General features: G+C 39.3%; 1 protein-coding gene across 10 annotated transcripts in view; it reads left to right on the top strand.

Annotated features, from left to right (window-relative positions):
* The window catches only part of PHKA1 (phosphorylase kinase regulatory subunit alpha 1), a 179,887-nt gene that overhangs the window by 124,730 nt on the left and 39,018 nt on the right, over nt 1–16,139 (top strand). For 8 of the 10 annotated variants that reach the window (XR_012026448.1, XR_012026447.1, XM_072816673.1 and 5 more), the window contains 3 exons: nt 8,960–9,038; nt 12,656–12,822; nt 15,794–15,970. Coding sequence is in view for 8 of the 10 variants with exons in the window: in XM_072816673.1 (XP_072672774.1) it covers nt 8,960–9,038; nt 12,656–12,822; nt 15,794–15,970 (423 nt within the window). In the remaining 2 variants the exon portion in view is untranslated. The remainder of the gene's footprint in view (nt 1–8,959; nt 9,039–12,655; nt 12,823–15,793; nt 15,971–16,139) is intronic. The other 2 variants (XM_072816677.1, XM_072816679.1) reach the window with 1 other exon arrangement.

Below are 16,139 nucleotides of genomic sequence, written 5' to 3' on the forward strand. Positions count from 1 at the left end.
ATGTATTTGAAAAAATCATAGCTGAGAACTTTCCTAACATGGGAAGGGAAACAGACATTCAGATCCAGGAAATAGAGAGATTCCCCCCCAAAAAAAAAAATCAATAAAAACCGCTCAACACCTCCACGTTTAATAGTGAAACTTGCAAATTCCAAAGATAAGGAGAAGATCCTTAAAGCAGCAAGAGACAAGAAATCTCTAACTTTTATGGGGAGAAATATTAGATTAAAGGCAGACCTCTCCACAGAGACCGGGCAGGCCAGAAAGGACTGGAAGGATATATTCAGGGTCCTAAATGAGAAGAACCTGCAGCCAAGAATACTTTTTCCAGCAAGGCTCCCATTCAGAATAGAAGGAGAGATAAAGAGCTTCCAAGATAGGCAGAAACTGAAAGAATATGTGACCACCAAGCCGGCTCTGCAAGAAATACTAAGGGGGATTCTCTAATGGAAAGAGGAAGTCCAAGGGAACAATCCACAAAAACAGGGACTGAATAGGTATCATGATGACACTAAATTCATATCTTTCAATAGTCATTCTGAACGTGAATGGGCTTAATGACCCCATCAAAAGGCACAGGGTTTCCGACTGGATAAAAAAGCAAGGCCCATCTATTTGCTGTCTATAAGAGACTCATTTTAGACATAAGGACACCTCCAGCCTGAAAATAAAAGGTTGTAGAACGATGTACCATTCAAATGGTCCTCGAAAGAAAGCAGGGGTAGCCATCCGTATATCAGATAAACTAAAGTTTATCCCGAAGACTGTAGTAAGAGATGAAGAGGGACACTATATCATACTTAAAGGATCTATCCAACAAGAGGACCTAACAATCATCAATATTTATGCCCCGAATGTGGGAGCTGCCAAGTATATCAGTCAATTAATAACCAAAGTTAAGACATACTTAGATAATAATACACTTATACTTGGTGACTTGAATGTAGCGCTTTCTACAATCGACAGGTCTTGTAAGCACAACATCTCCAAAGAAACAAGAGCTTTATATGATACACTGGACCAGATGGATTTCACAGATATCTACAGAACTTTACATCCAAACGCAACTGAATACACATTCTTCTCAAGTGCACATGGAACTTTCTCCAGAATAGACCACATACTGGGTCACAAATCAGGTCTGAACCGATACCAAAAGATTGGGATCATCCCCTGCATATTTTCAGACCAAAATGCTTTGAAACTAGAACTCAATCACAAGAAGGAGTTTGGAAGGATTTCAAACACGTGGAGGTTAAGGACCATCCTGCTAAAAGATAAAAGGGTCAACCAGGAAATTAGAGAAGAATTAAAAAGATTCATGGAAACTAATGAGAATGAGGATACAACCGTTCAAAATCTTTGGGATACAGCAAAAGCATTCCTGAGGGAGAAATACATCGCAATACAAGCATCCATCCAAAAACTGGAAAGAACTCAAATACAAAAGCTAACCTTGCACCTAAAGGAGCTGGCGAAAAACAGCAAATAGATCCTACACCCAGCAGAAGAAGAGTGTTAATAAAGATTCGAGCAGAACTCAACGAAATAGAGACCAGAAGAACTGTGGAACAGATTAACAAAACCAAGAGTTGGTTCTTTAAAAGAATTAATAAGATAGATAACCCATTAGCCAGCCTTATTAAAAAGAAGAGAGAAAAGACTCAAATTCATAAAATCATGAATGAGAAAGGAGAGATCGCCACCAACACCAAGGAAATACAAACGACTTTAAAAACATATTATGAGCAGATATACGCCAATAAATTAGGCAATCTAGAAGAAATGGACGCATTCCTGGAAAACCACAAACTACCAAAACTGGAACAGCAAGAAATAGAAAGCCTGAACAGGCCAATAACCAGGGAGGAAATTGAAGCACTCATCAAAAACCTCCCAAGACACAAAAGTCCAGGGACAGATGGCTTCCCAGGGGAATTCTATCAAACATTTAAAGAAGAAACCATACCTATTCTACTAAAGCTGTTCCGAAAGATAGAGATGGAATACTTCCAAACTTGTTCTATGAGGCCAGCATCACCTTAATTCCAAAACCAGACAAAGACCCCACCAAAAAGGAGAATTATACACCAATATCCCTGATGAACATGGATGCAAAAATTATCAACAAGATACTAGCCAATAGGATGCAACAATACATTAGGAAGATTATTCACCATGACCAAGTGGGATTTATCCCTGGGATGCAAGGCTGGTTCACTCATAAAGCAATCAACATGATTGATCATATCATCAAGAGAAAAAACAAGAACCATATGATCCTCTCAATAGATGCAGAAAAAGCATTGACAAAATAAGGCATCCATTCCTGATCAAAACTCTTCAGAGTGTAGGGATAGAGGGAACATTCCTCAGCATCTCAAAAGCCATCTACGAAAAGCCCACAGCCGATATCATTCTCAATGGGGAAACACTGGGAGCCTTTCCCCTAAGATCAGGAACAAGACAGGGATGTCCACTCTCACCACTGCTATTCAACATAGTACTAGAAGTCCTAGCCTCGGCAATCAACCAACAAAAAGAAATAAAAGGCATTCAAATTGGCAAAGAAGAAGTCAAACTCTCGCTCTTCGCAGATGACATGATACTGTACACAGAAAACCCAAAAGACTCCACCCCAAGATTGCTAGAACTCATAAAGCAATTTGGCAGTGTGGCAGGATACAAAATCAACGCCCAGAAGTCAGTGGCATTTCTATACACTAACAGTGAGACAGAAGAAAGAGAAATTGAGAGTCAATCCCATTTACAATTGCACTAAAAAGCATAAGATACCTAGGAATAAAGCTAACCAAAGAGGTAAAGGATCTATACCCTAAAAACTACAGAACACTTCTGAAAGAGATTGAGGAAGATGCAAAGAGATGGAAAAATATTTCATGCTCATGGCTTGGAAGAATTAATATTGTGAAAATGTCAATGCTACCCAGGGCAATTTACACATTTAATGCAATCCCTATCAAAATACCATGGACTTTCTTCAGAGAGTTGGAACAAATCATCTTAAGATTTGTGTGGAATCAGAAAAGACCTTGAATAGCCAGGGGAATATTAAAAAAGAAACCATAGCTGGGGGCATCACAATTCCGGATTTCAGGTTGTACTACAAAGCTGTGGTGGTCAAGACAGTGTGGTAGTGGCACAAAAACAGACACATAGATCAATGGAACAGAATAGAGAATCCAGGAGTGGACCCTCAACTCTATGGTCAGCTAATATTCGACAAAGCAGGAAAGACTATCCTCTGGAAAAAAGACAGTCTCTTCAATAAGTGGTGCTGGGAAAATTGGACAGCCACATGCAGAAGAATGAAACTGGACCATTCTCTTACACCATACATAGAGATAAACTCAAAATGGATGAAAGATCTAAATGTGAGACAAGATTCCATCAAAATCCTAGAGGAGAACACAGGCAACATCCTTTTTGAACTCAGCCACAGTAACTTCTTGCAAGATACATCCACGAAGGCAAAAGAAACAAAAGCAAAAATGAACTATTGGGACTTCATCAAGATAAGAAGCTTTTGCACAGCAAAGGATACAGTCAACAAAACTAAAAGACAACCTACAGAATGGGAGAAGATATTTGCAAATGACGTACCACATAAAGGGCTAGTTTCCAAGATCTATAAAGAACTTCTTAAACTCAACACCAAAGAAACAAACAATCCAATCATGAAATGGGCAAAAGACATGAACAGAAATCTCACAGAGGAAGACATAGACATGGCCAACATGCACATGAGAAAATGCTCTGCATCACTTGCCATCAGGGAAATACAAATCAAAACCACAATGAGATACCACCTCACACCAGTGAGAATGGGGAACATTAACAAGGCAGGAAAGCACAAATGTTGGAGAGGATGTGGAGAAAAGGGAACCCTCTTACACTGTTGGTGGGAATGTGAACTGGTGCAGCCACTCTGGAAAACTGTGTGGAGGTTCCTCAAAGAGTTAAAAATAGACCTACCCTACAACTCAGCAATTGCACTGTTGGGGATTTACCCCAAAGATTCAGATGCAATGAAACACCGGGATACCTGCACCCCGATGTTTATAGCAGCAATGTCCACAATAGCCAAACTGTGGAAGGAGCCTCGGTGTCCATCGAAAGATGAATGGATAGAGAAGATGTGGTTTATGTATACAATGGAATATTACTCAGCCATTAGAAACGACAAATACCCACCATTTGCTTCAACGTGGATGGAACTGGAAGGTATTATGCTGAGTGAAGTAAGTCAATCGGAGAAGGACAAACATTGTATGTTCTCATTCATTTGGGGAATATAAATAATAGTGAAAGGGAATATAAGGGAAGGGAGAAGAAATGTGTGGGAGATATCAGAAAGGGAGACAGAACATAAAGACTCCTAACTCTGGGAAACGAACTAGGGGTGATGGAAGGGGAGGAGGGCGGGGGGTGGGGGTGAATGGGTGACGGGCACTGAGGGAGGCACTTGACGGGATGAGCACTGGGTGTTATTCTGTATGTTGGTAAATTGAACAGCAATAAAAAATAAATTTAGTTTTTTTAATTTTTATTTATTTATGATAGTCACAGAGAGAGAGAGAGAGAGGCAGAGACACAGGCAGAGGGAGAAGAGGCTCCATGCACCGGGAGCCCGATGTGGGATTCGATCCCGGGTCTCCAGGATCGCGCCCTGGGCCAAAGGCAGGCGCCAAACCGCTGCGCCACCCAGGGATCCCCTAAATTTATTATTAAAAAAAAAAGAAGTCCACAAAATTAAAAGACAACCTACAGAATGGGAGAAGATATTTGCAAATGACCTATCAGATTAAGGGGTAGTATCCAAGATCTATAAAGAACTTATTAAACTCAACAGCAAAGAAATAAACAACCCAATCATGAAATGGGCAAAAGACATGAACAGAAATTTCACCACACAAGGTATAGACATGGCCATCAAGCACATGAGAAAATGCTCTGCATCACTGGCCATCAGGGAAATACAAATCAAAACCACATTGAGATACCACCTCACACCAGTGAGAATGGGGAAAATTAACACGGCAGAAAACAACAAATGTTGGAGAGGATGTGGAGAAAGGGGAACCCTCTTGCACCGTTGGTGGAAGTGTGAACTGGTGCAGCCACTCTGGAAAACTGTTGGAGGTTCCTCAAAGAGTTAAAAATAGACCTGCCCTACGACCCAGCAATTGCACTGCTGGGGATTTACCCCAAAGATACAGATGCAATGAAACGCCGGGACACCTGCACCCCGATGTTTATAGCAGCAATGGCCACAATAGCCAAACTGTGGAAGGAGCCTCGGTGTCCATCGAAAGATGACTGGCTAAAGAAGCTGTGGTCTATGTATACAATGGAATATTACTCAGCCATTAGAAATGATAAATACGGGGATCCCTGGGTGGCGCAGCGGTTTAGCGCCTGCCTTTGGCCCAGGGCGCGATCCTGGAGACCCGGGATCGAGTCCAACGTCGGGCTCCCGGTGCATGGAGCCTGTTTCTCCCTCTGCCTGTGTCTGTGCCTCTCTCTCTCTCTCTCTCTCTCTCTCTGTGACTATCATAAATAAAATTTTAAAAAAAAGAAAAAGAAACGATAAATACGCACCATTTGCTTCAATGTGGATGGAACTGGAAGGTATTATGCTGAGTGAAATAAGTCAATCAGAGAAGGACAAACATTATATGGTCTCATTCATTTGGGGAATATAAAAAGTAGTGAAAGGGAATAAAGGAGAAAGGAGAGAAAATGAGTGGGAAATATCAGAGAGGGAGACAGAACATGAGAGATTCTTAACTCTGGGAAACGAACTGGGGTGGTGGAAAGGGAGGTGGGCGTGGGGGGTGGTGGGAGTGACTGGGTGACGGGCCTTGAGGGATGAGCACCGGGTGTTATGCTATATGTTAGCAAATTGAACTCCATTATAAAAAAATTTTTAAATGACTTAAAAGGAAAAAAAAATAAGTACTAAGAGTAAAAAAAAAGCAAATTTTCTAGAAAAGTTAATTATGTAAGATTAAACTTAGTAAGAAAATGCATACAGGGGTGTCTGGTTGGCTCTTTCAGTTAAGCATCTGCCTTAGGCTCAGGTCATGTTCTCAGGGTCCTGGGATCTAGCCCCACATCAGGCTTCTGCTCAGTGTGGAGGCTGCTTCTCCCTCTCCTTCTGCCACTCCGCCTGCTTGTGTGCACTCTCTCTCTCTCTATCTTCTCTAATAAATAAATAAAACCTTAAAAAAGAAACTTGCATAGAGTCATATGAGAAAAATTATAAAAAAAAGAAAAATTATAAAACTAATGAAGAGCACAAAAGATTTTAATTACTAGAGACATACCATGTTGCTAAATAGAAATAATTAATATTGAGAGGTTGTCAATTCTCATTAATCTATCAATTCGGTGCATTTCCAAATCAAAATAAAAACCCAAATTATTATTAACAAGCTGAATCTAAATTTCATATGGAAGAGAAAATGTACAAAAATAATCAGATTTTTAAAAACGAAAAATGATGAGAGAAGATCCATTGTAAGTAAAATAATGATAAAGGTTGCAATCCACATAGAAGCTGAAGAACAGGGATCCCTGGGTGGTGCAGCGGTTTAGCGCCTGCCTTTGGCCCAGGGCGCGATCCTGGAGACCTGGGATCAAATCCCACGTCGGGCTCCCGGTGCATGGAGCCTGCTTCTCCCTCTGCCTATGTCTCTGCCTCTCTCTCTCTCTCTCTCTCTCTCTCTCTCTCTGTGTGTGTGTGACTATCATAAATAAATAAAAATTGAAAAAAAAGAAGCTGAAGAACATTATCAGCAATAGCCCAAGTATCCATTGGCTGATGAATGGATAAAAAAGTTGTGGTATAATGGAATATTACTCAGCCATAGAAGAGTGAAATCTTGGCATTTGCAAGGACATGGTTGGAGCTAGAGAGTATAATGCTATGTGAAATAAGTCAGTCAGAGAAAAAGAAATGCCATATTATTTCTCTCATATATGGAATTTTTAAAATATTTTATTTATTTATTCATTCATGAGAGATACAGAGGGAGAGAGAGGGGCAGAGACATAGATAGAGGGAGAAGCAGACTCCCTGCAGGGAGCCCAACATGGGGCTCAATCCCTGGACCCAGGTTCACTCCTTGAGCCAAAGGCAGACACCCAACCACTGAGCCACCCAGGTGTCCCTCATATGTGGAATTAAGAAACAAAACAAATGAGAACGGGGGGGGGGGAGAGAGAAGCAATCCAAGAAATAGATTCTTAACTATAGAGGACAAACTGATGGTTACCAGAGGGGAGGTGGGGTAAGGAATGGGTTAAATATGTGATGAGGATTACAGAGGGCAATTGTCATGATGAGCACCAGGTGTTGTATGGAAGTATTGAATCACTAAATTCTACACCTGAAACTAATATTACACTGTATGGTAACAAACTGGAATCTAAATAAAAACATGAAGAAAAAAAGAGCATAAATAAATAAGTTTGGGGAAATCATTCATTTAGGCCTGCTACTTTACATTTTATTCAAAATAAAATTCTAAATAGATAAAAAAAATCTAAGCAAAAATAAATAAATAACCTATAAAAGTATTAAAAGAAAATATGGGAGAATGTTTTTGTGATCTTGAGCTGAAGAAAGCTGTCCTTTGCAAGACACAAAAAAGGAAAAATTGGCAAATTCAAAAACATGAAAATTTAAATCTTTTCTACAAGAACTGTGTTTGAAGTTGAAAGACAAATAATAAAGTAGATAAAGTATTTTCAATACATATGATGGAGAAAAGGTAATAGTCCACAAAATATAAAGAGCCCTTGAAAGTCATTTAACAAAAAGATAAACAATAGAAACATGGGAAAAGGATATGAACAGGCAAATCATAAAAGAACTACAAATAGCCAATATATACATGAAAATATGCTCAGTCTTACTAGTAATAAAGTTAAAAGAGTATCTTTTAAGTATCAGATAAACAAAGAATTAAAAGATCATTATTAAGGATGTGGGAAAACAGTGGCTTTCTATACTGATGGTGGAAACATAATTGGCAAAACTTTTTTAGTGGGCAGTCTGTATAAAATTTTCAGTAAGTGTTTCCTTTGTCCTAACAGTTTTACTTATTAGAATTTATCCTAAGGAAATCACAGAATGAGTGCATAAAGATATAGGTACAGTGATCTTCATCACAGTGTTGTTTATAATACAAAAACAGTTTTAAATGTCTGCTATGCTTTTTAGCTTTTACAAAAGAGAAGTTAGAAAAAGTGGGAGCACCTGGGTGGTTCAGTGGTTGAGCATCTGCCTTTGGCTCAAGTCGTGATCCTGGAGTCCTGGGATCGAGTCCTGCATCAGGCCCCCCGCAGGGAGTCTGCTTCTCCCTCTGCCTATGTCTCTGCCTCTCTCTGTGTGTGTCTTTCATGAATAAATAAATAAAAAATTTTTTAAAAAAGAAAAGAAAAATTGGATCACAAAAGAGTATGTATAGTACGATCCCCTTTACATAAAGTCAGGTCATTGTTAGCCTTCTTTATTTTGTATGCCTACACACACACACACACACACACACAAACCAAGGCTCCTTACATAAGAAAATATATAAAATGTTTAGCACAGTGCTTGGCACATATCTTAAACAAATGATAACTGTTACTGTTATTGTCAGCTTTCAGTAACCATTAAGTATTCTGCCATCAGGCACTGTGCTATGTGCTTATGATAAAATACTGTCTTTGAGGAACTCTTGTCTATTGGCAATCACCCTTACCACGTGCCCATTCTACAGTGTTGTTGGCTCTCAGATCAATTGTTGAAATACAGGGTAAGCAATGAGAAGTGTCTCATCTGTACCATTGCCACCAGAATTTTGGTTTGAAATAATTGAAATAGTCTCCTTATTTTAAAGTTAAAGCCACAAAAAAATTGTTTTAAAATTCTCTTCATTTCAAGATGATGATGGAACCAGCTTGAATTCAAGTATCCTAGCAGCACTCCGAAAAATGCAGGATGGCTATTTTGGTGGAGCAAGGTAAGTGACCTCTACATACTCTTTAGTGAAATGAAATGAAATTTGGAAGCTGGGTATAGTAATGGTAGACTTGTGATGCCTTTCTCTGCATCTCCAACAATATAGTCCCATCCTATTTAGAGGAACTCATTTTTGATAGATTGAATCAAGGAATGTAGTGTTATAGAAAAGGCTTGGAATTTTCCCCACCCTTTTCTTTCCCTAGACCTCATAAACTCGTGGACTGGAAAACGTATTCTTTCAAAAACAAAAAAAAAGTTACTGAACTACTCAATTCTGGCTGCTTTTTTCTCTTTTCCCTAAGTTTTTATCTTGAAAAAATTTCAAACTTACAGAAATGTGCAAGAATGGTATTGAGTACCATATACCCTTCCTCAGGATTCATCTGTTGTTAACATCTGTGTCACTTGCGCGTTCTCTCTCCCTCCTCGTCCTTCATCTCCTCTCACTCCTCCCTCCCTTCCCTTCTCCTCTATTCTCCTCCCTTTCACATATATGTATGTGCACACGTACACACACATACACACACACTTTAGCTGCTGAAGTATGAGAGTTAGCCAGAGACATCATGACAATTTAATTCTAAATACTTGAGTTTGTCTTAAAGAACAAGGATATTCTCACAGAGCTATAATATAATCATCACACTCACAAAATTCGATATTGATACAGTACTAATATTACCTAATGTAGAGTTCAGATTCAAAATTACCCAACTATACTAATAATGTTTTTTCCCCATAGCTTTTTAAAAAATTTTTTATTGGAGTTCAGTTTGCCAACATATAGCATAACACCCAGTGCTCATCCTGCCAAGTGCCCCTCTCAGTACCCATCACCCAGTCACCCCAACCCCCCACCCACCTCTGTTTCCACCACCCCTTGTTCGTTTCCCAGAGTTAGGTGTCTCTCATGTTCTGTCATCCTCACTGATATTTTCACTCATTTTCTCTCCTTTCCCCTTTATTCCCTTTCACTACTTTTTATATTCCCCAAATGAATGAGACCATATAATGTTTGTCCTTCTCCGATTGACTTACTTCACTCAGCATAATACCCTCCAGTTCCATCCACGTTGAAGCAAATGGTGGGTATTTGTCGTTTCTAATGGCTGAGTAATAATCCATGGTGTACATATACCACATCTTCTTTATCCATCTTTCGATGGACACCGAGGCTCCTTCCACAGTTTGGCTATTGTGGACATTGCTGCTATAAATATTGCGGTGCAGGTGTCCTGCCATTTCACTGCATCTGTTATATTTGGGGTAAATCCCTAGCAGTGCAATTGCTGGGTTGTAGGGCAGGTCTATTTTTAACTCTTTGAGGAACCTCCACATAGTTTTCCAGAGTGGCTGCACCAGTTCACATTCCCACCAACGGTGCAAGAGGGTTCCCCTTTCTCCACATCCTCTCCAACATTTGTTGTTTCCTGTCTTGTTAATTTTCCCCATTCTCACTGGTGTGAGGTGTTATCTCACTGTGGTTTTGATTTGTATTTCCCCGATGGCCAGTGATGCGGAGCATTTTCTCATGTGTTTTTTTGGCCATGTCTATGTCTTCCTCTGTGAAATTTCTGTTCATGTCTTTTGCCCATTTCATGATTAGGTTATTTCTTTGCTCTTGAGTTTAATAAGTTTTTATAGATCTTGGATACTAGCCCTTTATCTGATAGGTCATTTGCAAATATCTTCTCCCATTCTGTAGGTTGTCTTTTAGTTTTGTGGACTGTTTCTTTTGCTGTGCAGAAGCTTTTTCTCTTGATGAAGTCCCAATAATTCATTTTTGCTTTTGTTTCTCTTGTCTTCATGGATGTATCTTGCAAGAAGTTGCTGTGGCCAAGTTCTCCCCATAGCTTTTTTTCCCATTCTGGGACCCAATCAAAGATCACACATTGGCATTTAGTTATTATATCTCCTTGATGTCTTTTAATCTAGAACAATTCCCCAGCTTTTTGTGAGCCTTTCATGATAGTTTTTAACATAGTTTTGAAGAAGGAAGGTCAGTTATATTGTATAATGTGTTTCAATTTAGTTAAAGTGATATCTGGTAGATTTCTCCATATCCTTTCTATGACAGTCTTTAACCAATGCTATCTTCCATTGGTGAATAAATTATTACTAATGGGGTTTTAAGTGATGATTCTATGTTTCTATCATCCTGTGCATATTTATTAATTAGAATCCTTCTGTTTTTTTTAATAAATTTATATTTTATTGGTGTTCAATTTGCCAACATACAGAATAACACCCGGTGCTCATCCTGTCAAGTGCCCCCACCAGTGCCCGTCACCCATTCATCCCCATCCCCTGCCCTCCTCCCCTTCCACCACCCCTAGTTCGTTTCCCAGAGTTAGGAGACTTTATGTTCTGTCTCCCTTTCTGGTATTTCCCACCCATTTCTTCTCCCTTTCCTTATATTCCCTTTCACTATTATTTATATTCCCCAAATGAATGAGAACATATAATGTTTGTCCTTCTCCGATTGACTTACTTCACTCAGCATAATACCCTCCAGTTCCATCCACGTTGAAGCAAATGGTGGGTATTTGTCATTTCTAATGGCTGAGTAATATTCCATTGTATACATAAACCACATCTTCTTTATCCATTCATCTTTTTTTTAAAGAGCTTTCCAATATCCCTTTTTATTTTGTAGTTTTAGTGTAGCATAAATTCATGGATTCTGATTTTACTCAATGCCCCGTTCCTGTCATTGTTTATATCAATGTTCAAATTATCCAAGGTCTGGCCTTTAGGAGCCCCTTCAAGCTGGCTTTTTCTTTTTTTAAATCTATTTTGAGTAATTGCCTTCATTGAGCACAGTCCACCAATTCTGCCTTGAGTAAGTTGTTTGCTTGAGCAGCAACCCATGGCTCATCTCACTGAAGGCAGAAGGACAGGCCTTCCAGTCTGCAAAGGGGAAGTGAGAAGTGCAATACTCCTCCTCATGGCTCTAGAGGAAGACAATGTCCTTCCTCTGAGGAAAAGACCAGGCTTAGTCCTCACACTAGCTTTCTTAGTTGATTTTGTCCTGGAATATGTACAGGTCGTAGGTGGCAGCCACAGCAATCGTGTTCTCCACCGGGTGCTGGGCTGTGTTCTTTAGAAAATCGGTACTACTGACTTTCTCTGTGGGTTTTGCAATTGGTTTTATAGATAGGGGAGGATACGGTCTACAATCCTCTATAATTCATAAAATTTTCAAATTTCATCTTTCATTTTCAAAATGATCTTTGAGTATTTTTTTAAACAATGTGATGGATTTGTGATGATTTATCTTCATTCTGTCCCAGCTTCTCTGTTAGCCAATGGAAATTTTGGCCAGATGTTTGACATAGTTAGCAACATAGTATATAGCAGTGAAAGAGATCAAAATTGATCTACTGGTAGATTGTGAACCCATAATTGTAGTCTTTATTAACACATGACCCCAGCCTGCACTACACCATACCTAGGAGTGCTATAATATTTCATATTTACAAAATTTATACCTAATATATAAGCACTAGTAATCCCCCAACGAAACATTCTGGGTATCCCTTTTTTCACTGAAATGTGTTGTTTTAAAAGGATTTCCTCTAATTTTCTGTTTTCAATTTGCCCTGTAACTGTCAGGATTCAAACAGGTAAATTGTCAGAGTTTTTAACAACATCTTGCTGCACACATTTGAGCTTCATGGATCCTGGACCTGAGGGTAAGCTGTACAGTGAAGATTACGATGATAACTATAATGAGCTGGAATCTGGCGACTGGATGAATGGCTATGGTTCAACCAGTAATGGTAAGAAAGCTTCATAAAGGCCATGGCCTTGCTGGGCAAGAATACAAAGTAGTGTTGAGTGTTGAGCATCCTCCTTAATATTTCTCAATGCCAGCAGTCTCACTTTTATTTAATACACCTAGATTTCTACTTTTGTTTGGCTTCATTTTTCATCCTTTGGTTTCTGGTCTAATATCCCTGTGGTGATTGTGGAGTATGGAGTTTGACTATCTCTTATTAAAGCTAAGGAATATTTCTGTCCCGGGTATATGTAATGGCTGGTGATTTCAAAATGAGAGGAATCAATGGTGAGTGAGAGATATTTAATCAAGATATAGTAGGAGAACTATACATATACAGTACTGCTTTTAGACATTTAAAAGCATAAAAATAAGAAACTCAATTAGAATGCTTTTTATATATAATGTTGCTGTGGCCCATCAGAATCTCTGAGAAGGTCTACATAGTTTGAAAAAGCCTATTCAGCGTGCCTGTTGCTTTCATATTGCAAACTAGACAAATAAAACACAACAAATCTAATTGGCTACTAGAAATACAAAGATAATAAACTGAGAAAGCATCATGAGGGCATATATTAAAAATGGCTGAGAAACACCATAGACTGTTAAGACACTAACCAAGGCAAGGCAAGAATTACATTGTTTGAATCCCAAAGAGAGAAGGCCTAATAGGAGCCAGTTCTTCTTCTAGCTATCTAAAATACGGTTTGCCTGCTTTCATTGTCTGGGTATTTGCCTGTTGGCCTATATCTTAAAGCAGCTAATTTCTTTATCTTAAGAGTGGTGTGTTACTGTTGGTGGGAATGTGAACTGGTACAGCCACTCTGGAAAACTGTGTGGAGGTTCCTCAAAGAGTTAAAAATAGACCTGCCCTATGACCCAGCAATTGCACTGCTGGGGATTTACCCCAAAGATGCAGATGCAGTGAAACGCCAGGACACCTGCACCCCAATGTTTATAGCAGCAATGTCCACAATAGCCAAACTGTGGAAGGAGCCTCGGTGTCCATCGAAAGATGAATGGATAAAGAAGATGTGGTTTATGTATACAATGGAATATTACTCAGCCATTAGAAATGACAAATACCCACCATTTGCTTCAACGTGGATGGAACTGGAGGGTATTATGCTGAGTGAAATAAGTCAATCGGAGAAGGACAAACATTATATGGTCTCATTCATTTGGGGAATATAAATAATAGTGAAAGGGAATATAAGAGAAGGGAGAAGAAATGGGTGGGAAATATCAGAAAGGGAGACAGAACATGAAGACTCCTAACTCAGGGAAACGAACTAGGGGTGGTGGAAGGGGAGGAGGGCGGGGGTGGGGATGAATGGGTGACGGGCACTGAGGGGAGCACTTGATGGGGTGAGCACTAGGTGTTATTCTGTGTGTAAATTGAACACCAATAAAAAATAAATTTATTATTAAAAAAAGAGTGGTGTGTTAGAGAAAAGAAAAAATAAATTGGCTTTTCTTGAGGGATAGCAAGCATTATCTCATACACAATAGACCAACACATTAGCAGTCAGAGGATGATTTTCTTGTTTGGGCTCAGCATTGACTTACCTAAGTACCATTTAATTCACTCTACGTTTGTTTTTGTAAGATCTAAAATAGTGAATTTCTTGATTGGAAAAATACATTAAATACAAAGTTATTTCCTGTTGTTAATAATTACCAAAGTCATGATATTCATCGTGGCATAAACAAATATTTTGAAAACCAGACCAAAATAATCACATATTGAGGTTGTTTGCTATTCCATGGGTAGTTGTGACTTTCATCTGTCACACTCATTCTCTTAGATTACTTTCTAAAATGTATCTTTTTGATGATATATATTACTAAATTTGATATTATGCATTGTAAGTCACTTTCTCCTCTCTGGTTTTACACGTCAGTGGTCTCACAATGGCTGAGTTTATTGCTTGCCAGCCCTTCTGTGCCAAGAACACTTCTCTCTGTAGTCTTCATAATCCTCCACTCAAGTACCTATGTTATATTCAAGGTTATAATATTTTCATTAGGATATCCCTGAGAATGAGTTCAATTTTTACAGCTTTTTAAAATAGTTTCTATTAATCACATCAGAACACAGAAAAAGAAGTCACTGAAGATGATTAAAAAAGATGATGTATAACTGAATTCGCAGGCTTTAGTATTGACCCAAACACTGTGCTTTTCCAACTATAAATGTTGTGAAAATTCATGTAAAGTCTGAAATGTTAGGATCCATGAGATCTGTGTATGTGTTTTGTTTCCATTACCCATAGTCAGAGATAATGTTACCGGAGGTGTATGGGAGAAGGAGAGTCCAAGAGGACAGGGACCATATCTGTCTTCTTCACCACTGAAACCCCTCAGCACTAGTACACCACCTAGTACATAGTGGGCAATAAATATTTGGTGAATAAATGAATATGGTGATGAAAAAGACCAATGTGTGGCCAGTAATCCTTTTGACACCAATGCCACATGGAGATTGTTTATTTCATTAGCAATTGTAGCTGCCATTTATGGGATATGTTTGTTTTAAGCTAGGTCCAGTGTTTAGTGGAAGATTTTTGCCTTTGCTCACAAGTCTCCTCATACCAGTGAGACTCCAGGGGCCCTATTCTGCTTCTCCGCCACCACTGCTGCCACCACCTCTGCCATCACATACGCATACACAGATTACAAAATCTTTGCTCTACCTGTCCCATAAGAAGCTCATACTGCTTTCAGGGGCCCTAATATTGTGTCAGCAAAGTTGAAGAACATGTAGGTCCAGTAAACGGCCATAGTTTCTAAGTGGTAAAGCTACAAGACTGTACAGTAACCACAACCTTTTTCCCCCTCATGATCTAAAACAACCTACTTCTGGTGCTGTTATGAGCACAGGAGCCAATCATTCTGTTTGGTGGGGTAGATTGTGAAGTGACTAAAATGTTTGTTTTTTTCTCTTTCCCCTATCCCCACTAACCTTGCAGCTCACTGTGGTGATGAAGTTGCTCGTTATTTAGATCACCTTTTGACGCACACTATTCCCCATCCTAAACTGGCCCCTACCTCACAGAAGGGAGGGCTAGATCGGTTTCAAGCTGCTGTGCAAACAACCTGCAATTTAATGTCCTTGGTGACCAAGGCCAAGGAGCTGCATATACAGAGTGAGTAATGCCATGATTCACTGGAGTCAGGCACAGGATTGACGCTAAGCCCAGGACAGGGGTGGGGTGCTTCTTACAGTGTAAGCAGGAACTCTGTTTTGTTCACTGCTCTATCCCCAGCATCTCAGACAGAAGGAACATGTTAGGCTCTCAAATATTTGTAAAAATT

The sequence above is a fragment of the Canis lupus genome, chromosome X, assembly GCF_048164855.1.
Source record: "Canis lupus baileyi chromosome X, mCanLup2.hap1, whole genome shotgun sequence".
NCBI lineage: Eukaryota > Metazoa > Chordata > Mammalia > Carnivora > Canidae > Canis > Canis lupus.